Genomic DNA, 24,700 nt, shown 5'->3' with positions numbered 1-24,700 from the left:
GTATTTTCAAAAAAAAAACAGCAATACTATAAATTGTAGTCTAAATATAGCCAGCGATGCATGATGTCCACACATGATTAATCAATTTCCTCAAATCACAAAATCAATACTTGGATATTTTAACAACTCCTTAGTTGTTGCTTGATGTCCTCATGTGTTTTTTTACCTGCAAGGGTCTCCTAGAATAGAAGGAATGGACAGACATTCCTCCCCTGCAAGGCACATCTGCTCTTCTGTCTGCAATCTTGTTTTAGAGAATTTTTTTTTGCACTTGCAAAAGTTGACCAGTTGGTGGCAGTGTATTGCATGACACATTAGCGTCCAATGTAGTGACTGATGTGCGACTGTGACATTCAGACTCATTTATATAGGAGAAAACAACTATTGAATAGCTGTTCACTGTAGTGACCTCTATGCATGAAAGGGCTAGAGAAACGATTGGTCATTTTCTAAAAAAAAAAAAAAAAAAATATATATATATAATGCGTCACGCATTACGTAATCATGTTGGAAAGGTCACGCTTGATATAGGCGGAAGTTAGCCTGACGTGGTCATACTCAATTCTAGTCAGAATATGAGTCTGATACTGCTCCATTGGGCTTTGATTATGGGGGCGTATTTCAACCGATCCAGGAAAGACCTCAATTGGATAGACCTACAACCAATCAGAGCTACAGAGTAAGTGACGTATGTTGAGCGACGCATAGTTGTCAACAGAACTCTTCTTAACGACCATCGGGGCCAGCTGATAAATCAAACTTTTGCCGAATCCCGTAGGAAGGACGGCCAAGACATCTTTCCTATCGACAAATGCCTTGATCGCGGTCCTCTGTTCCTCTTTTAAAATTAATGCGCTGTCGATATCTTCTATAACGGACGCGATGGCGGAATCTACACATCTCAGTTCTTCAACAGCCATCATTGTTGTAAACTAATTGACCTTTCGCAAAGATTCGCCCCCCTTAGTTAAGCCGTGGCGCTGTCACGCCACACAGTGTGGAAAATACAACGCGGAGCAAAGAGGAAACTGACAACACATCGACAGACGAGACAGAGCAGGTTACTTATGATATTAAACAAAGTCCCAGCTTTCAAACTGTGTAGTTATTAAAAAGATTCAAACAATAAAAACCGTTTTGTGGCTCTTTAATGTGTTGTGACCATGACCGTGACAGATTGCTGTAGATCCTCAGCTCAAGAGGCTCGTGAACCGATCATCTCTTCCTACTAGTCCATTTATAGCATCAAATAAACATGAATGAATGTTGTTTCAAACGCGGAAATACGTCAATATGCACAATTTTTCAAGTTTAACTCCACCGATGTTAATCTTCTAACTCCTGACTGCTTTGTCGGACAAAATGGCGGATGCGGCGTTCTGATTGGTTCGATCGCTTGTCAATCAAACTCCCCAAGCGCTCTTTGATGACGTGGGTGGTTACGTAACCGCAGATAGCCTGTCCATCATCGATTAAAGCCCGCCCTGGCAATTTGATTGGCTCGGCCTTCTGGGAGCCGAGCATAATTACTCCACAATGGATCGAGTCCAGACCGAACTTCCCGTCCAAAAAATGTTGTGGGCGGGGTTCGGGCTGGCACCCAGGCTAGGCGGAAGTACCACGGTATCTCATTTTCTCCTCCAACTTCAAAATTGTCCAACATCGTTGTTTTACCTTTTTTTGTAAAGGGTGTTTGACTTCGTCTTTGCACGTTCACTTTGTAGACACTAGATCAGTACCGCCTACGTCACACGTGACCTTTCCAACATGATTGGCTCATCGCAGAGCAGTGCATGATGAGCATTTGTGGTTAAAAAGTATACAATATTTTTTAAAAACAATTTTTTTTAACTAAATGGCCAATGGTTTCGCTAGATAAGACACTAATGTGTCATGCGATACACTGCCACCCACTGGTCAACTTTTGCAAGTGCAAAAAAAAAATAACAGAGACTGTTAAAAGTTCTGGAATATGTTCAAAATACATGAACACAATGTTCAAGAGCAAAAAAACATGTTTTATAGTGTTTACAATATTTATTTTTAATAATTGTTTTCTCAAACACATATTTCATCCGTTCTTTAAATGCGCGTTGTCCACTCTAGTGGACATTTCACCAACTCCTTGAAAAATGCATGTTTGAAAAAAATGAAGGTGATTTTTTTTTTTTTTTTCATGCCTAAAGAGTAATAAAAACACTTTTGAAAAAAAAATCCTGAAGTAGCCTATCATAATTCGTGCATGAAAGGGCTAGATAAGACCCTTATTCCTCGTCTGGGATCATGTAGAGCTCTTTGAAGCTGCACTGAAACTGACATTTGGACCTTCAACCTGTTGGTGCCCATTGAAGTCCACTATATGGAGAAAAATCCTGGAATGTTTTCCTCAAAAATTTCTTTTACCTTTCTGTTCGACATCTTGGATGACATGGTGGTGAGTAAATTACCAGGAAATATTAATTCTGAAGAGAACTAATCCTTTAATTATGTTGTCAAAAACAACACCACACACTCGGTAGACACGTATTTTCACACATACGTGAAGTGCTTTTAATAGTTGTCTAACTGTGTCTCTCTCTCTCTCTCGGCTGTAGATATGCTCGTGTATGATCACGTCTCAACCCATGAGGATTTCAAACCCGTCGTTTGCCATGTCTGCAACAAAGTCGTTAAGCCTCAGGACGTCCTGACTCATTACAGTAAGTGTGTGTTGGCCACAACTTGACTTGCTGACAGCCGTCGTTTGGGCCGTAATGATACAGATTTATGAAGAGGGAATTTAATGGTCTGACAGAAGTGTGTTTAAAGTTGATATTTCAGTCATTCAGTTCAGAAATGAATTGTGTGTGTTTGATTCATCTTCTGGGATGTCCTGTAATCAGCTGCTGTGCAGTGTATATTTATTTTAAACAAATTATTTGTTCATTTAGAGAGAATTGTTTAAGGAGTAAATGTTCTGTTTTGTTCATGTCACTTGGCCTAATACGTTATTTTATAATAATAAAATTATAATTAAATAGGCCCATATGATTTACTTTAATGCTGTGAAAATTCATATAATATATATACCTTTGACTATTTTTGTGTACTTTACAAGAGTGTTTTTATATTCTTTGGCAAATGTGATTTAAATTATTGCAGTTATCTCAAATAACCACGATTAGAGGGCCTGATCAGGCCTGCTGATATTAATGATCTAGAAGATTGTAAGTCTGATCGCTTCATTGCATCTGTAGTCTGTGTGCTGAAGTCTTTGTTCAAATCACTAACCTTGAGTATGAGCAATAATAGTAGTTATGTTTGTCTTAGTAGACACTCCTAATTAAAGTAAACCCTTAATTCTATGGCTAGAGTTAAATATATAGATGATATGCAGAAGTAACCTGTTAATAGTCTGGTGTAAGATATAATAGAAGTTTTTACTGCTGTAAAGCAAGAGTGATTTGCAGTTTACATTATTATACCTGTTGCATCCCATAGAAACCTCAGTCTTACACCTAAGGCGTGTTAAGACACCTTTTAATTCGGCAAACATCATCAGCCAAACCTTCTGTTAGAGCTGGGCATTGTGGGTGAGAGAAACAGACTGGTTTTAACAGATTTCAGCTTTTGTTTAGCTAAGTTGTGGACTTGTAAGACATAAATCAATCAAACAACAATATGAGAAACTAAAATATATATATATATATATATATATATATATATACACACACACACATAAATACACATACACACACACACATGTGTATATATTTAACAAAAAATATTACATTTACATACAAAATATTTGTATTTATATATAATATATATAAATATAAATAAATAAATATACGTGCATACATGTAAATATTTCTTAAATAAATACATGCATGTATGTGTGTTTATATTTATATATACTTAATAAATATACACAGTACACACACGTTATGTAAACAAACTTTTATTTTGGATGGAATTAATCATTAATTATTTTAGATTAATTGCATTCAAAATAAAAGTTTGTTTACATAACGTGTGTGTACTGTGTATATTAATATATAAATACACACAAATACATGTATTTATTTAAAAAATATTTATATTTGGTATACATGTATATTTATATTTGTATATAATTTGTTATATATTAATATAAATATTTTATACATAAATATAATATATTTTTGATAAATATATGCATGCATGTGTGTGTTTATATATTAATATACACAGTACACACACATGTTATGTAAACACTTATTTTGGATGTGATTAATTGTTTGACAGCATACATATGTGTGTGTATATATATATATATATATTAGCATTTATTTGAAATAGAAAAAAATTGTAACGATTATAAATGCTTTGATCAAATTAATGTGTCCTTGCTGAATAAAAGTATTGATTTCTTAAATTGTAAAAAATTTATTGAACTGTGCATGAGGGAATTAGATATTATAAATATATAAAATATATTAAAATATACACATGCAAAACATCTTTTGAACGGTATTGTATAAAAATCAGTTTGAGACTGTGTAGCAAGACTGCCTTGATTAAATCATTTGCATTTTTTTTTTTTTGTTGTTGTAATATCTGTTTCCACAGTAACAGTGACTTGTCTGATTGGTGGATCTCTCTTCAGGATTATGGGTAGTGTAGTTTTCACACAGAATTTAACTGTTGAACAAGATTGTCAGTCTCACTTGTAAATTTACACCTCATTGCAGATCCATCTTGAGAAGTTTATTGCTACAAATCGAGAGTCTGAGAAAATGAATGGGACTTTGGTGGTTTTTGTGAAGCGAACCTCTCGCTGGGAGGAAAAACGAGTTTGTATTGTATTGTTGCACTATAAACCATTATATGGGAATGTTAAAAAAAACAACAAAGCAGGGTTTTCTCTTTTCAAAAGGCATCCTGTCCCGGGGCAGAAACGCTCCAGCAGTCACTCATCACGCTTTTTCCAGCTCCTCTTGTTTACTTTCGCTTTAGCCTCTCGTGCTCGTCTGGTCTGTTCGAGCTCGGCTCATGTCTGTCTTTGGTCTTGTGCCCAGACCACGTGCGCTCGTGGACCGGAGAGGTGTCTCGCGCGGCGGGAGGCGACGCTAATGCACGGAAAGCCCGTTGGCAGCTCGCCCCCTTCCGGCGGCGTTTTCACTGCGTTTCTCTCTCCCCCGCCTTTCGAGAGGCAGCTGCGAGGGTTCAGCACAGGGGTCAACGACTCGCTGCTATTCAACTCGAACGCCGCGGCCCAGAAAGAGAGGGGGGGACGCCTTCAGCCACACAGGAGGCATGCTATTCTCTCGTGTTTTTCTCTGCTTCTCTTTCGCTTTCTGTTTTTTCTCTTCCGTCCCCTCAAGCACAAGCTGGGTAAGTGCTTCTTCCCGACCGAGGTGTGTGTGTGTGTGTGTGTGTGTGTTATTCACAGCAGAAGCTTTTGATCACCTCACGTGTTTGCTTAGCTTTCAGTTTACGCATCTGTTTGCGAGTGTGTCGTGAGCTCTACGGCAGGACGAGGCTTCGCTAGTGGTCATCTTTCTGTAGTTGCGGAACGGATGTAAACAAACGCGGCTCAGCTGGTGCCTGTGGCTTCCTGTGGCCTGTCAGATGGGGACACTATTCACCGACCACACACAGACATACACATACGCACACACGTACTTTATTTAATACTTTTGAATATGCATTTTCATGCCAAGACAGTGCCGTTTTATCCTGGGTGCAATTATCACTCTTGTCATTGCTCAGATTTGTAGCAACTTGTTTAAGAGAGAGGTGATATCACATTTCTGAGAGTTTCGACTTATGATTTTGATCTGGCAGATGATACAACTAATGAACAAATTCCCATAGGCTTTCACTGAGTGATTGTAAATTGTGTCGTCGTAACGTTAGCCAGTCTTAGGACTGAAGGGGCGATAGATTCGCCTTTAAATTTCTGTCATTACACTGGATATGTTGTTGTTATTCAGGTAGCTAGTTATAAATATGTTTTTAATAAACTAACTTGTTCAGAAAAGTTTTCTTCGAACTGTTGCTTTGCTCTGAAAGACAAAAACTGACCATAAAACAAGACAGTTTACACTATAGCGCCCCTATAACTCTGTGGTAACTCTTTCAGAAAGCATTGAGCTTGTGTTTAGATAAGTGATTGTGTTTACTTTTAAAGCTTTGCATGCACTGTCAGAATTTACTTTGTGATCATTAAATAACGGCGATCGGTCTGTGCAACGCCGCTTCAAGTTGAACACACATAAAGTGTCCATCAAATGCACACTTCAGAATCTAGTTTTAGGTCATCTGGGGACTTTTCACCTACTGTTTTTCGGACATACTACTGTTTTTTGCATACTATATAGTAGGGAATAGAGCTGTATGATTCTAAATAAATTGAGAATCATGATTTTTCTTTTTTTGATTCGATTAGAGATCATGATTCTCCCACAATTCTGAAGAGACAACTAAACAAAATAACTAGGGCTGCAACGATTAATCGCGATTAATCGTTTGCAAAATAAAAGTCTGTGTTTACGTAATATATATATGTGTGTGTGTTCTGTGCATAGTAATTATGTATATATAAATACACACACATACAGGTATAAAGTTTAGAAATATATGCATGTATTATAAATATATATATATTTATATATATTTTATATTACATATAAATATTTTATATATAAATATAAAATTTTTCTTAAATATATACATGAATGTGTGTGTATTTATATATACATAATTATTATACACAGAACACACACATATATATTACGTAAACACAGACTTTTATTTTGCAAACGATTAATCGTTGCAGCCCTAAAAATAACATGTAATTTAATAAAAGTTCTGACACTGCAGTCTATTTAAAATGTTTAATTTGTATGACTAATTTGAGTGAATGATTCAATGACTCACTCATAAAGACTTCACTTGTTTCATTACTGGATGAATCTATGTTTTTTTTTAACGAATCTTTTGAATGCATGATTCAATGACAAACAAATTTTTTAACTTGTCTCCACCTACTGGTGTAATTATGTCATTGATACAATCATTATTTGAAGCGCCGTGTTACTTTCAAATGGTGATTTACACTCGCTTGTTCGCTTCTGTAGACATCAGTGTTTATATCTGAGCTATAAACTTTTATCCCAGTTCATCCTAGATAATATAAATATTTGTAACATAGAAATAATGATACTGTGTGGTTGTGAAGCTGTTTCACGCCTATACATGACAACGGCTCTCTCTGGATCAGCGGCAGCGCCGACAAAGATCTGAATGTTCGCTGGGATCGTACTTGTCAAAGGTTTAATAGACATAGAGCCGAAATGTTGTCATTTAGTAAAAAGATCACGTGGGTGTTTGAATCGAGATCTTTTAAAGGCCCACTGGAGTGCGTAATTTCAACTGATACAGGAAGACAGGGCAGGGCATAATGAACAGCTCCTCCCTTTTTTTAAATAAGCCAATAGTGTTTAGTTTATTTCTCAGCTCAGGTGTTGAGCTTCCTCCTAATCCCTAACAGTTTCTCCCTCTAATCTCCTCCATATCGCTTTAAAATACAACATTCTGTGCAGAATTCAATTGGGTCTGATATGTAGGGCCCTATAAATCGCGGAATCCATTCATAAAAACGGAATTTACTTTATAACGCGGAATGTCACGGAATTTGTCAAATTTTTGATGAATGAATTAAAAGCAGGTCAGTACACTTAAATTAAATCATGATATATACTAGTGTCTGTGAATATTAAACCGCAAAAAGACTATTTAAACAGTGTTTAAAAAATAGTCATACCTGCATACCTCGCGCAGGGGCGCACACACGCTGAAGCACATGCGACGCTCGCGGTGTTTTCGTCCTCTGTCGCCTCACTATATGAACGCACAAATTCATCTCCAGAGCTGCTCTGAAAGTCCCTTCATCAGCATTTGAGAAAATTACCGTCATAAACACAGAGAAACTCAAAGCTCTAGGCAAACCGTCAAAATAAAAGTTCGATTTAACTTGATAGAAACATATTGCTGTTGTACAGTAGAATTTAGATAAATTAATTTAACAATAAATTATGAAAATATACAATAATCTCAGTGTTTCTTCCATGTTTTTATTTTAACAGTAAAGCTCTGTTGTGCAGCACATTGTTTGACAAAAAAGTTTAATTTCATGATTAAAAGATAAATTAAATGGTTCATTTGATTGCCAGAAAAATTTAAATACACAACAGAACTTCTGAAAAAAAAAAAAAAAAATTCATAAAAATATATTTTTTAATTAATTAATATTGTTGTTTTTAAGAATTCAATTAATTAGACATGCTTTTTGATTATTAAAATGGAATTAAACCATTAAAATGGAATCCAGAAAACAGAATTTGGTAAAAATAACATTTGAGGGGAAAGAATAAAATGTTTATCATAGGGCCATAAAATTTTTTTTTTTTTTTTTTTGGTAAACTTTTATTAAATTGTTGGTAAAGATTCATTATTTCAATTAATTAGACATGCTTTTTGATTACTAAAATTTAATTTAACCATTAAAATGGAGTCAAAAAATAAATAAAACGGAAAAAAACGGAATCCAGAAAAATTAAAACGGAAAAAACGGAATTTGGGAAAAAATCAAATGAATTTCATAGGGCTCTAGATATGTTTTGTGGTCTGCGCCGACTCGCGGTTATAATCCACTCTGTGCTCGTGTGTCTCTGGACTGGAGCAGACTGTGTGAAACCAGACTTCATTCGCCCCAATGGAAAGCATATTTACACTGTCTGAATCATTCCCCATCCCCTATATAGTGCACTATGTGCCATTCACCATGTAGTAGGGTTGTCACGATACCATAAAAATGTGTTACGATACTATACCAGCTGAAGTATCACGATACCATGCAGTATACAAAATGAACCAAACTTTCATAAAAACATGAAAACAGACCAGATTTTTCTCTGAATACTTCATTAATGAGAATGAATAACAGGCTTTTATTACCAATCAAATGAATCATTGTAAACAAAATTCATCTTAGCACTGCACAGAAGCTGTATGAACTGACATTACGATGTAGCATTTATGCATTTACACTACAATTACAATTGCATAAATAATGTTATGATATTAATGTTTCAAATATAAAAATTTGGAAAAAAAATGATAGAATAGGCCTACTTTTAGATGGGAGACTAAAGTCGCCAGTAGGTGGCAGCAAGTGTTAATGATTAAGTCAATGAATCATTCAACCGATTTGTTCAAAACGGCTGATTCATTCAGGAACGAAGCAAATGACTGTCTTAATGAATGGATTAGTGAGTCAGAGACTCGCCCAATTTGTTCAAAAACAGATTCAACGGCGCTCTTGCTCGTGTCACGAACTATCAGAAGCATTTTTTCCAGCCTATCTTGAAATATCTAACCCTGACTGGAGAGCAGTATGTATATTAAAACATAATACATTTATAATTATAAAATCACGATTGATATGATTGATAAGAACCGAGTGCAAACCCGCTATAGCTTATTGATGAATGGAATTGCATTTGTCTGAATCGTGTTCGCTGAAGTGCAAAATCATTGATGAAGTTTTGAATGTGAATTTTGTCATTGTTTTGTCACCTAACATATTCATACTAAAAGCCACATTTCATGATTTCATGGGGACTTTAATGATTAATCGCGCAGCTCTACAATATAGTAGGGAAGTATTCGATTTCGGAGCAAGCGATAGACTTTTTGTGTTTTGTACATCTCAACCTCATCTTAAAGACACAACAGACTCTAATTGATTAGTCTTCCTCATAGTAAACATGTTTTAGCAGCGTCAGTGTGCAGCAGATCAGAACATCAGCATACCTGTGAACACGATGGCCTTTTTTCTTTTTCTTTTTTTCTCAGCCCATCTGCACTAGATACGCCTACAAGCGTATTTGCACACCTGCCGCGTATTCAGACCAACCCAATGCTGAATTACCCCTGCGGTCAGAGCGGCCGGACCATTGTTTCTCTCTCTCTTGGTCTGCGGTCAAACCCCGTTGCGAGCGAGGGGCTCTCCCCGTCCGCCGTGTCCAAACAGAGCCTCTGAAATCAGCTCTTTTGAGACCTCGCAAACACTGTTGTGGCTCTTGGCTGAGTTTCACTGGCAGATGAGACACGATGTTAAGGCCAAGGCCGGTTAGTGAGCTGCCACTGCCAGATCCAACCATTATTATTATTCACTTTGAAAATAAACAAGGACTTTTTTTTCTTTCTTTTTTTCCTCAGAGTAGTCTGGCTCAGTGTGATGTTTTCAAACACCTTACATCAATTATATGTTGTTGCCCCTAATTTGTGTTGTGTGTGTGTGTGTGTGATAATGAGTCTTTGTTTTTGTAGGTAGTTGGGGAATAGTTGAACAGTGAGTAGAGAGGAGCGCGTCCACCTCGACCCCTCCACAGCCATGCACAGCAAGAACCGTAAGTGTGTTACACAACCGTCTCAGTCTTTCTTTTGAAATGTCAGTTTTGGGGCTTATTAATACCTTGGACTGAGCTGATAAGTTTGTTTTATTGCTGTGAATCAGGCTGTTCATTTTAGTGAATCAGTTCAAACCTCTGATTCAGTGATTTTGTTTGAGTTGACATGCACAAATGTTTATGGAAGCCTATGTGTGGTATTTTTCATGCATTAAATGTTTTCGTAAAAATGTGTTTGGGTAAAAGTGCTTAGTATATTCTATTATTATTTATTAAAACAAATAGTATTATTTTTATTTATGATTTATGTACTGTTAAATTATATGCACAATTTTTTTTTTTAACTAGATTTTTACCATATTATACATATATTATATATGTATAATATGGTAAAAATATATATATATATATTATATTTACAAACTTTTATGTTAGATGTGATTAATCACGATTAATCGATTAGACAGCACTAATTATTATTATTTATTTGAATAAAATATAATTTTTTAATTATTTTATTTATGATTTATGTACTGTTACATTGGTCCATATAAATAAAAAAATTATGCTCAAATATAAATAATACAAATATTATTCAAATAAAGGAAAACTGTGGAAAATCTTGATTAAACTAAATTTTTATTGATTTTATTATTGTATTATTGCATGAATCTAGCTAGATGGTCAAGCTTATATGTAAATGCAAACAATATGCGATGCATAAAACAATAATAAAAAACATATATATATATATATATATATATATATAATATGTTTTTTATTATTGTTTTATGCATCGCATATTGTTTGCATTTACATATAAGCTTGACCATCTAGCTAGATTCATTTTCTTAATATCTGTTGCTGGTAAACTTTTAGTTTCATACATTTAAAGCTGCGGTTTCATTTTCAGTCTCAGATTCCTTAACGTACATATTACTACAACTGAAAAAGTCAATCGAAAAACCCAGAACCTCACAAACTCCTCTAGAATATTGCAAGTGGTTTGTGTGGAATATTAGCAGATGAGCATAAGTGTGCACACTTTAAAGTTTTATTTATTGTACAATGATTTAGATGCACTTTGGGACAGTTTGTTTATCTGTAGAGGTTCTCCAGTGTAACTTCCTGTTGAGAGTCTCATGATCTGCTGCCGGTTGTGTTCTTCAGAGAGGAGACACTGCTCGCCCAGCAGCTCCAGGACCCCTCTGGTTCCTGTCAAGGCCAAGATGTCGGTGGGCCAAAGCGAGGTGGATCCCCTTCCCTTCCGGGTTCCTCGCGATTACCCACACTCACGCTTCAGCAAGGCACCGCTGGCCGTCTATCCGCCCAAGGGAGCCCGAGCCAAGGCCTGGTGGGTAAAACACCACCCTCCCCCCTCCTTCCCTGACAAACACAGGATTATGGGTTCAATTTAGTGTTCTAGAGAGTGTGTCATAATGCAAAGTGTTTGCAAACATCATCTACTGCTGTAATGTGACTGTAAAGCTCTTTACACACCACTGCATGGCACAATTAACCCTCTGATGCTCTCAGTCAAATTTGACTGAAAATTTTATTTTATTTATTTTTTTACTACATTGGAATGGTACGAAACTTGGTAAAGGATTTGTCACTTGCTATGTGAACACAAAAATATATGGAAATGATATGAAAACGTCAAAAATGAGCACATTGGAAATGAATGGGAGACTAATTTCATCTAGTGGAAGCTTTTGGTACTGCGCCCAAACAAAATCTTACTGAAAGCTCATTTTTTGAGATATCAAGCTCAAAATTGGAACTTGTTTATATTTATGACTTTAAAATTTTTTTTTTCAGTTTTAGAGTAAAACTTGTATATAAAAATATATATTTCATCTAAAAATTGAAAATAGTATTTTTGTGCATTTTTCATAACAATAAACGTATTAAATACGTTTAATACGTATTTTTATTTTTTTTTTAAATTCACTTCAGAAATAATTTGCCAAGTGTCGTCTTTAAAAAGAGATCAAAATTAAGTCAAAATTGATGACAGTTTAAGTTGGAAATTTCAGTTTCAGCTCTATGCTCAAAAAGTGAATAAATGGATTATAACTACAGCGTAAATATAATTATGTACCATAAAATCCCCTAAAAATACAAAATATTAAATAAAAAACATTATTGAACTAGAATATATTATATTCATTTCATTTAAATATTTTTTTTTTTTAAATTTGGTCATTTTTGACGGACACGCGAATAGCACCAGAGGGTTAAAATGAGAGGTAAAAAAATTAATAACACTAATATTTTAGTTATTTAGCTGTGTTCATTATGTTCAAGTATTGAGCCTTACAGAAATATGTATAATCTGGAAAAAAATATTCTACATATAAATGGAAAAATTAGTGTTTAATGTTTATAATATTTACACAAAAGGTTTGGAGTCAGTACGATTTTTTTTTTTTTTAGTCTTTTCTGCTTACCAAGGCTGCATTTATTTGATCAAAAATACAGTAAAAATTGTGAAATATTATTACAATTGGAAATAGCTGTTTTCTATTTACATATATTTTAAAGTGTAATTTATTTCTGTGATCAAAGCTGAATTTTCAGCATCATTACTCCAGTCTTCAGTGTCACATGATCCTTCAGAAATCATTCTAATATGATGATTTGCTGCTCAAGAAACATTTCTGATTATTATTGCAGTTCACAACGTAAAATATCCAATCTTTTTCCTCCAGCGTGTCTTTACCCGTGGTGAGTCTGGAGAAGATGCCGTGTTTCAACAGATCGGAGGGAGCGCACATCAAAGTCAACTCCTCGTCTCCCACGGCGGGTTCTTCTCTTTCTTTCTCTTCCACGTCTTCCTCTCCGTCATCCAGTCCTCTCAAGTCCTCCTTGACGTCACCAGCATCTCACAAGGGCCAGGAGAAGTTCCTGAACGGTCGCGGTCCTGGGACTCCTCGCTCCACCACGCCTCCGTCGCTGATTGACAGACGACCCAGCCCGTCACGGTCGCCCTTGGAGAAACGCCCCGCCCCTTCGCCCTCCCCACAGGACAGGAGACCTGCGGCCTCCACGTCTCCATCCCTATTGGACCGGAGACCGATAGTCCCGCCTTCTCCTCCAGACAAGAAGCATCAGAATGGAGCCAAAGGCACAAGGCACCGGAGAGTTTCGGGTGAGTAGAAAACGCATTCGCAGCACATTTCATTTGTTTACAACTTTAACTTCCAACAGGATTTGATTGGATGAGGAGAGGGCTGGGCTTTGATATTATTGGTTAATATTATTTTTCTCCGCCTGTATGGCCTTTGTGATGTTGATCTAAAAACAAAAGGCATTTTATTTAGTGGAATTTGCTCAAAATATTTAATGAAACATTTATTTCAATATTGTTTTTTAGTACTGTGTGTTTTATGCAGTGTTATCATTGTTAACTGAAACTAAAACTATTAAAATAAAGCTGAAATAAAATTAAAAATATTACTATTATTAGAAGGAAAACTTTGCCTTGGCTACTAAGTAAAATAAAATAAGTTGAAGTTACAGAACTAAAATTAATTACAAAAAGACAAACAAAATATATTTTTTAAAAATATATTAAAAAATAAAACAAAATTATGAAAACTAAAAATATAAAAATATTAATAAATACCATAATATTATTTAAAAAATAACACTGGTTATTTGTGTACATTGTGTTCTGATTGAATGAATTGTTGTTGTTTTGTCAAGATTTGTTGTTTTTTTTTATTTACTTTTATATGTTTTTGTTTTAAAATGGGGAAAAGAGAAATAAAAACACAAACCAAAAGGATGAACAAGCTATAAAGGGAATGAATCCCTTCACCTGTTTTCAAACTGGACTTCTGTGGTTTGTAGAGTCATTGTTCGTCTGGAAGCATGAATGTTTAGTCATAATTTCGCTGATTAGCGTCACTCGTCCCTCTCCGTATGTTGTTTACTCGGCTCTCGCCCCACCGGAGGTTTGATTTATGCTGTGTAATTGGCTGCTTTCGGCCTCCAGATCCTCTGCCGCGTCCAGCAGCCGCCACAGACGCTCGGCGCTCGATTACAGAGAGATTGAGGTAGTTAAAGTGTTTGTGCGCTTCGGATAGCAGCGTGAGCTGGACCCGATTGTTTTAATCAGGACTCTGTCTCAGTTTCTCAAAGATAAACCTCTGGTCTGACATATGTTCTTAGTGAGTCTTCTCGCTGTCTACATGTGCAGCATCTTAAATGAGAGGAAACCTTGGGAATGACTGATTTGAGAACAAGAAATGCACAACATATTCAGCCAACACTCCAGTGCATTCTGACATTAGCATGTTGATAGACTAAATCCTGAATAATAAATAATAATTTATAATAAATATAATATAAATTCTATAAAATCTGATATTATATACATATTATTTATATATATGGAATTATAATAGTAAATCTAATATAAATTCTAAAATAACATTTATTATATATATATATATATATATATATATATAAATATAAAACAAAATATTATATATCTAAAAAAGTTTATATATATATTTTTTCAAGTTAATTTTTATATATATATAAATTACTATATATATATATATATATATATTATTGTAATAATAATACATTCAAGTTATATATATATATATATATAATACAGTAATATATAATGTAAAATATATATATATCTAAATAGTTATATATATATAAAATATATCTAGTTATATATCTAAAAAGTATAGATAGATAGATAGATAGATAGAGAGATAGAGAGATAGATAGATAGATATTGTTTTTCAAGTTAATTTATATATATATACATTGTAAAATAAAATTTATATATATATATATATATATATATATATATATATATATATATATATAAAATTGTATTTTACAATGTATGTTATATTTACTGTATAATTCAATTATATAATATATAATTAATATATTATATAATTAAATTATACAGTCAAATTTAAATAATACAATTTTGTAATAATAATACAATAAAATTATATATATATATATATATATATATATATATATATATATATATATATATATATTTTTTTTTTTTTTTATAATTTATTATATTTACTATATTATATTATATTATATTATATTTAATACCTTGGAAAAAAAAAATATATATAGCAAGTTAATACACACACACACACACACACACACACACATATATATATAATATAATACAATATAATAAATGTAATATATATATATTTCAAGTTAATTAAATATAATGTAATATAATATAGTAATATATAATAATATAATATAATATAATATAATATATAATATAATATGGAATATAAAATAAAATATTATATCAAGTTAATCTAATAAATATAATATAAATTATAAAATTATATGTGTGTGTGTGTGTGTACAAATAATTACTGCATTTAATGAAATAGTGCATAATATATTTATGAAATATAATACATGAAATAAATGATATTTGGCTGATAATAACAATATAAAGTCACACTCTGTTTTGTTGTACAGGGCGAGTGTTTGATCCTAATAAACACTGTGGAGTTTTGGACCCAGAGACGAAGCGGCCCTGCACTCGTTCGTTAACCTGTAAGGTTGGTACCGTCACTCGTTTCTGTGTCATTTAATCGCATCTGTTCATTTGAATATTTTCTTGTTGATTATTTGAATGATTGCTGTGGTGGTGTTCATAACGCGTGTTTGATCATGTATGTTGTAGACTCACTCTCTGACCCACCGGCGAGCCGTCCCAGGACGGAGGAAAGACTTTGACTTCCTTCTGGCGGAACATAAGGGACGGGCAAAGGATGTGGGGCAAAAAAAGGAAATTCAAGCAGGCAGCCAATCAGTGCAGGTCACACAGTCACATGACGCAGCACCCAGCCAATCCGCAAGCTGTACCAATGGCAAGACCACTCCCTCTCTCAAACTCCGGTTGGCCAATTCACACTTGCACAGGTACGGTTAGTGACTGTAGACTACTTCCATACTAAAGTCCAAACACAATTGGTGCCAGTTGGGTGCCCCTTTATTTTGCATATACCTTGGGTGGGAATTATTTCAATGAGGAATATTGTGACGTAATGTAACTCAAGACTACAATGGAGGCGTTTCTCAGATGATCCGTCTTTTCCTCAGCAGAGTGTCTGGCAGCGTCGGTGCTGTCCTGCTCGGCTCCGCACCCGCTCCTCCTCCTCCTGAACCTGCGCCCGGCTGGCAGAGATGCAGCGGAGACGTGCGTCTGTCCAGCGATGAAGGAGAGGCCGACCTCCCTGAAGAGACCGAGAAGCCGCTGTACCATTATTCTCCACACCACCCACAACCCATGAGCGTGAGCTGAACTCAAGCTTTAGTGTTTGTCTGAGATGTTTTGGGACCCTGTATAAGCATGTATTAGTATAGAAACATCTTCTCTCTGTCTTTGCCGGTGTGTGTTAGTGTTGTGCGTTCAGCAGTCGGCTGATGGGAAGAGGTCACTACGTGTTCGACAGACGGTGGGACCGGGTGAGGCTGGCGCTGCACTGCATGGTGGAAAAACACGTCAACTCTCTCATGTGGAGGCGAGTTACACGTTTGTCTGTCTGCTTGCATAATTATGGCCATATTTGATGAGGATTTATGGGTGGATGCATTCAGTTGACTTTCACAAAAGCTTTCAAATATTAGGGTCATATTTCACCCCCAAAAAATAATTGTTTTAGGAAAATAAAGACTTTTTATGACCATTTTGAATATTTGTATTTGCAATCTTTAATTATTCAATTTTATTTATTTTATTAAAAAAAAAAATATATAACAATTTATATTTAATTGTGCCATAATTGCAATGCAAACAATCATTTTCTTTATGAAATTTATTTCTTTCACCCCCAAAACAATAGAAAAATAAATAAAATAAATACTAAAATTTTATAAATAAATTATGACATTATTAAATGATTAAACATACATTTTTGCAGTTTTATTAATAATTTTTTCATAATCATGCCATAAAATGATTGTTAATAATAAAAGTTTTCATGGCACTTAAGCACATTTACAAGTTTTTTATCTGATAATTTGTTTAATGGTTAATAATAATAATAATAGAATCTATATAATTTATATTTAATAATGATATAAAAATTTAACTTTATGAAATTAATATTGCACTGTGTCCCAATAATGCATTTAATTTTCTTTATGCAATTTATTTCTGTCACCCCCAAAAACATTTAAAAAACATTAAATGTTAAAAAAAAAACATTATTTTGCATAAAGAAAATAAAAAAAAACATTATTTTGCATAAAGAAAATAAATTCTACATTTTTTAAAATAAATTAATAAATTAATTAAAACATTATTTTGCATTGGGAAAATAAATACTACAATTTTATAAATAAATTATGACATTATTCAATTATTAAACATACATTTTAATTTTTTTATTAATAATCATTTTAATAATCATTCCATAAATATGATTGTTAATAAAAAAATTAATATTTTTATTGGCAGTTAAGCACATTTAAACGTTTATTTATTTAATAATTTTATTTTTTAAATTAATTTTTTATACTTTTATAAATTTAAATGAAACTTTTATATATAATTTAAATAAAAAATATCTTTTTATCTTTTTCAGTAATATGTGACAATTTATGTTTATTGTTTAATAATAATAATATGAACTATATAATATTTTATTTATAATTTATATTTAATAATGCTATAATAATTGAACATTATGAAATTAATATTGCAATGCATCTCAAAAATAATTGTAATTTTCTTTATACAGAATATATATATTTTTTATTTCATTTGGTGGTGAAATATGACCCAGATGTTTAATGTTTGTTTCAGAAGATTTGGGCTGAAGTAAATGAAATGTTAATGGCTTCAGTCAAGCTGTGTATTTGCACAAAATGTTTTCTCTCGCTCTATAAACACACAATATTTAGGTTAACGTGCCACAGCTTCCTACCACAGACTGGTGATGTTATATCCTGTCTGCCACAGGAAAGTCCCCCTAGCGGTGGAGAGTGTGACGAGCACTTCCCCCTGCCCGTCTGAAGCCTCTCCTCTCGGCTCAGCGTTCCTGCCCAACCACACGCTCACGGCTCCTCTGGAGGGCGTCTCGATGCTCTCATACTCCACCTCTTTCTCTCAGAACGCCGCTGGTGTGTTCTGCATCAGGGACCCCGAGCCCGGACCCCGACTGCAGCGGAATAAACCGGCCAGGCCACCAAAAGCCTCAGGGGAAGGACCGGGACCCAGAAAGCGGAAAGCCCCTCAAACTTCTGAATCGGGGGCTTGCCGGAAAAGCGGGAACAGCTACCATCTGCCACCGGGCGCGGCGCTCATCAGTAACGGGACGGCGGCCCTTAGCGTGCGGGCCAAGCCCCGGCCGGGGGGACAGGGGCCGAGGGACCAGGACAGGTACGGCGGCGTGGAGCTGTCCCTCCCGCAGGCGCTCACCGGGGATCACGGGGGTGTCTCGTCCCACAGCCCGCTGCCCTGCTTGTCCTCCGACGGGAGGAAAAGGAAGAGCTCTGGATTGAGCGCCGGCGGCGACAAACCCAGTAAAACCTCCAAATCCACAGCACTGGACGGGATATTCAGGAAGAGCAGCACCGGTCTGCTGTCGTCAGTCGCCGAAGCGGCCCACAGCGCCCTCCCCAGACAGGTGAAACTGATTTTTGGCACAACACGATGTTGAAATGCAGAGATGCATCCTTACAGATGCACAACAACTCAGACTTTTATTTTGCATGTTGATTTTTTTATTTTTCAACACTCACTGATCAGTATGATATAGGACATACAAGGAATATATTAGGGAATTATAAAATTGTGATTTGCAGGCCAGGAAAAGAGATTTATTTATTTATTTTTAGTTTTTAGAATGACTATTTTTCCTCTATACATATGTTTGCATTTATATATTTTTTAGACTAGAAATTAGTTATATTATATACTTATAATATTTATAATTATTTGTTTTATTTTGTATTAACAATTTATATTAATACTATAAAATCATTATAAACATTCTATGAATGTTTTTTTTTTTCTAGCCTGAAACATATTTGTTTTGTGTAAATATATATATATATATATATATATATATATATATATATATATATATATATACGCACACAAACACACACACACATTTTCTACATATTTCTATATTATATTATATATTATATTATATTATATTATATTATATTATATTATATTATATTATATTATATCATTATATTATCAAGCCTGGATATATTAAAAGTTAGTTATATTCATGGAATTTTTATGGTCACTTTTTCTAGTGTACTATACATTTCTTTTTCAGTCAAGAAAAGATTTCTATTATTATTTTATGATTTTTTTTTTTTCATTAAAAGATTTATATATTTTCTAATATTTTAACATTATTTTTGTTAATTTTTTATTTTAAAAGAATTATTTTTTTTTTATCAAGTTTTTTTAAGTTACTTTAAATCATGGAATTTTTATAGTGACTATATACATTTTCTACATATTTGTCCATTTTATTTTATTATATTTTATTAGACTGGATATATTAAAAGTTAAGGAATTTTTATGGTCACTGCATATTTTTCTAGTGAACTACATATTTCTTTTCTAGCCTAGAAAAGATTTATAATATTATTTTATATTTTGTTTTTATTTTCATTCAATGATTTATAATATTTGTTATAATATTTTTTTATTATTTTTTAAATTTTTTTATTATATTTTAGTTTTTTTGTTATTTATTATAGTTTTTTTTATAAGTTATTTAAAATCATGGAATTTTATAGTGACTATATACATTTTCTACATATTTCTCCATTATATTATATTATATTATATTATATTATATTATATTATATTATATTATATCATTATATTATCAAGCCTGGATATATTAAAAGTTAGTTATATTCATGGAATTTTTATGGTCACTTTTTCTAGTGTACTATACATTTCTTTTTCAGTCAAGAAAAGATTTCTATTATTATTTTATGATTTTTTTTTTTTTTCATTAAAAGATTTATATATTTTCTAATATTTTAACATTATTTTTGTTAATTTTTTATTTTAAAATAATTATTTTTTTTTATCAAGTTTTTTTAAGTTACTTTAAATCATGGAATTTTTATAGTGACTATATACATTTTCTACATATTTGTCCATTTTATTTTATTATATTTTATTAGACTGGATATATTAAAAGTTAAGGAATTTTTATGGTCACTGCATATTTTTCTAGTGAACTACATATTTCTTTTCTAGCCTAGAAAAGATTTATAATATTATTTTATATTTTGTTTTTTATTTTCATTCAATGATTTATAATATTTGTTATAATATTTTTTTATTATTTTTTAAATTTTTTTATTATATTTTAGTTTTTTTGTTATTTATTATAGTTTTTTTTATAAGTTATTTAAAATCATGGAATTTTTATAGTGACTATATACATTTTCTACATATTTCTCCATTATATTATATTATATTATATTATATTATATTATATTATATTATATTATATTATATTATATTATATTATATCATTATATTATCAAGCCTGGATATATTAAAAGTTAGTTATATTCATGGAATTTTTATGGTCACTTTTTCTAGTGTACTATACATTTCTTTTTCAGTCAAGAAAAGATTTCTATTATTATTTTATGATTTTTTTTTTTTTCATTAAAAGATTTATATATTTTCTAATATTTTAACATTATTTTTGTTAATTTTTTATTTTAAAATAATTATTTTTTTTTTATCAAGTTTTTTTAAGTTACTTTAAATCATGGAATTTTTATAGTGACTATATACATTTTCTACATATTTGTCCATTTTATTTTATTATATTTTATTAGACTGGATATATTAAAAGTTAAGGAATTTTTATGGTCACTGCATATTTTTCTAGTGAACTACATATTTCTTTTCTAGCCTAGAAAAGATTTATAATATTATTTTATATTTTGTTTTTTATTTTCATTCAATGATTTATAATATTTGTTATAATATTTTTTTATTATTTTTTAAATTTTTTTATTATATTTTAGTTTTTTTGTTATTTATTATAGTTTTTTTTATAAGTTATTTAAAATCATGGAATTTTTATAGTGACTATATACATTTTCTACATATTTCTCCATTATATTATATTATATTATATTATATTATATTATATTATATTATATTATATTATATTATATCATTATATTATCAAGCCTGGATATATTAAAAGTTAGTTATATTCATGGAATTTTTATGGTCACTTTTTCTAGTGTACTATACATTTCTTTTTCAGTCAAGAAAAGATTTCTATTATTATTTTATGATTTTTTTTTTTTTCATTAAAAGATTTATATATTTTCTAATATTTTAACATTATTTTTGTTAATTTTTATTTTAAAATAATTATTTTTTTTTATCAAGTTTTTTTAAGTTACTTTAAATCATGGAATTTTTATAGTGACTATATACATTTTCTACATATTTGTCCATTTTATTTTATTATATTTTATTAGACTGGATATATTAAAAGTTAAGGAATTTTTATGGTCACTGCATATTTTTCTAGTGAACTACATATTTCTTTTCTAGCCTAGAAAAGATTTATAATATTATTTTATATTTTGTTTTTTATTTTCATTCAATGATTTATAATATTTGTTATAATTTTTTTATTATTTTTTTAAATTGTTTTATTATATTTTAGTTTTTTTGTTATTTATTATAGTTTTTTTTATAAGTTATTTAAAATCATGGAATTTTTATAGTGACTATATACATTTTCTACATATTTCTCCATTATATTATATTATATTATATTATATTATATTATATTATATTATATCATTATATTATCAAGCCTGGATATATTAAAAGTTAGTTATATTCATGGAATTTTTATGGTCACTTTTTCTAGTGTACTATACATTTCTTTTTCAGTCAAGAAAAGATTTCTATTATTATTTTATGATTTTTTTTTTTTCATTAAAAGATTTATATATTTTCTAATATTTTAACATTATTTTTGTTAATTTTTTATTTTAAAATAATTATTTTTTTTTTATCAAGTTTTTTAAGTTACTTTAAATCATGGAATTTTTATAGTGACTATATACATTTTCTACATATTTGTCCATTTTATTTTATTATATTTTATTAGACTGGATATATTAAAAGTTAAGGAATTTTTATGGTCACTGCATATTTTTCTAGTGAACTACATATTTCTTTTCTAGCCTAGAAAAGATTTATAATATTATTTTATATTTTGTTTTTTATTTTCATTCAATGATTTATAATATTTGTTATAATATTTTTTTATTATTTTTTTAAATTGTTTTATTATATTTTAGTTTTTTTGTTATTTATTATAGTTTTTTTTATAAGTTATTTAAAATCATGGAATTTTTATAGTGACTATATACATTTTCTACATATTTCTCCATTATATTATATTATATTATATTATATTATATTATATTATATTATATTATATTATATTATAATGTACTATATAGTTATTTTCTAACCTTGAAAAGATTTATAATATTATTTTAGAATATTTGAATATTTGTATTATATTTTTAAAAAGTTAAAAAATATATATATATATTTTTTGTTTTTTTTTGTTTTTTTGTTTATAGTGACTATATACTTTTCTAGTTTTATGCGGCTCGAAAATATTTCATTCATCATCAGCTGGAGTTCGTTCTTTGGGAGAGGAATACCAATAAAATAATCATTAAAACATTATTCCGACTGACTGAAAAACAAGTATTCCTACATTACCTCACGCTATTTTCACTCTATTCTGCTTCCATGGCTTTAATACACACTTGCGATTTTTGCCCATGAATCGCACCTCTCTTGATGTGAATGATGCCTGAAATCCCTGTGATGCTTCTAAATGTCAGTGTTGAGTTCTTGCATATGCTGATATACTAACCACCGCCCTCTTTTGCAGCCCAAGGTCCCTCACTGACGCAGTGGGAGTTCGAGAAGAGTTTTGTGGTGACGCTGGAACGGCACTCAGCGCTGGACGTCCTGTGGTTCCTAAAGGGGCTGTAGAGTCCTGCCTTTATCCCCACCGCTGCCTCTTATCACGCTACGGTTGAGTCACGGCCTTCCCGTTCTCGTTCCGTTCCGCACCCGTTAGGAAGAAACTCGTCTGTTTGAGAGTTTATGGAAGAATGACGTCTCTCGTTTCCTTTGAAATGACCATATTCACAAACTTCAGTTTCACACACATTCAGATTCTTTTGATTTAACCAGTACACAACAAGTTTCAGACTTTCAGCGATACACGTACGGAGTTTTATTTTGATTTTCGTGTGGATGGAGGAAAACCCTTCAGACTCAACCGTGTCAATCTAAAGTGCACTTAATTTCATGCCTGAACTACACAAAAGGAGGACGTTTCAACCAAGGGAATATTTTACAGACGCTTTTTTTGGCAAGTCGTATTTTTCTAAATTGGATGAATTGAGGTTTTTGAGTATTTGTTTTTGACACACAAGTGTTTTGTGGATTCATAAGGACTCGTACTCTTGTTGTAAAGCAACTTTAACCGGTGATGAATTTTGTATAATAATTTATCGTCTTTATTAATTTTCTAACTGACCTGATTAGTGCTTCACACGTTGAGCAGAAGTATATTTGTATGCCATTTTAAAAGTTTTAAGTATTATAGAGACCCTATTGTTGGAAATGTGTACATATCTTTTATTTTAATTTTGTTTTTTTTGTATTTATTGTTAGCATCTCTCAGAGGTTCAAGGATTTAGTGGTTTCTATCTTCCTCAGTTATATGTCTCTTCATAGACCTAACGATGAAAGGGCCGAACATCTTCTCTTTTCCCATTATTTAGACTCTTGGATTATTTTTTTAAAGAAATACTAACTGAAATGATGATGATGATGATGATGATGTACCCACAGGGTCCCAGTTTCCTAGAGGAAAGGTACATTGCAGTGAGCCAGTATTGGCAGTCGGCCGAGGTCTGTTGCCAATTTTATTTTTTAAAGATGTCATGAGGTCAATATGTGCACCTTTTAGTGTTTAAGCACCTGAAATGAAGACCTTCTCAAAGAGCTTTTTACTTCCTGTTTACATTACTGTTTAATCTTTATTTAGCAACGCATTGATCAAAAGTGACTTTTATATACTTTCTATTTATCACAGAATCCTGGAAAACTGTAAGACCGTTTCCACAAATATAGTTTTCAACATTGATAATAATCATAAATGTTT

The 24,700-nt window shown here is 31.9% G+C and overlaps 1 protein-coding gene across 5 annotated transcripts in view; it reads left to right on the top strand.

Annotated features, from left to right (window-relative positions):
• Nucleotides 1-24,700, top strand: part of atxn7l1 (ataxin 7-like 1) — a 28,867-nt gene extending 4,167 nt beyond the window's left edge. For 2 of the 5 annotated variants that reach the window (XM_048155981.1, XM_048155982.1), the window contains exons 3-12: nucleotides 2,595-2,699; nucleotides 10,360-10,439; nucleotides 11,610-11,793; nucleotides 13,154-13,593; nucleotides 15,939-16,021; nucleotides 16,147-16,385; nucleotides 16,566-16,758; nucleotides 16,866-16,987; nucleotides 18,430-19,096; nucleotides 23,414-24,700. In XM_048155981.1, the coding sequence (XP_048011938.1) occupies nucleotides 10,424-10,439; nucleotides 11,610-11,793; nucleotides 13,154-13,593; nucleotides 15,939-16,021; nucleotides 16,147-16,385; nucleotides 16,566-16,758; nucleotides 16,866-16,987; nucleotides 18,430-19,096; nucleotides 23,414-23,431 (1,962 nt within the window). In that variant the 5' untranslated portion in view covers nucleotides 2,595-2,699; nucleotides 10,360-10,423 and the 3' untranslated portion in view covers nucleotides 23,432-24,700. Of the gene's footprint in view, nucleotides 1-2,594; nucleotides 2,700-4,362; nucleotides 5,356-10,359; nucleotides 10,440-11,609; nucleotides 11,794-13,153; nucleotides 13,594-15,938; nucleotides 16,022-16,146; nucleotides 16,386-16,565; nucleotides 16,759-16,865; nucleotides 16,988-18,429; nucleotides 19,097-23,413 lie in introns of those variants that run through there. The other 3 variants (XM_048155985.1, XM_048155984.1, XM_048155983.1) reach the window with 3 other exon arrangements.

This window comes from Megalobrama amblycephala, linkage group LG14, assembly GCF_018812025.1.
Source record: "Megalobrama amblycephala isolate DHTTF-2021 linkage group LG14, ASM1881202v1, whole genome shotgun sequence".
NCBI lineage: Eukaryota > Metazoa > Chordata > Actinopteri > Cypriniformes > Xenocyprididae > Megalobrama > Megalobrama amblycephala.
The sequence above is the reverse complement of the archived record's forward strand: the minus strand, read 5'-3'. Positions and strand labels throughout refer to the sequence as shown.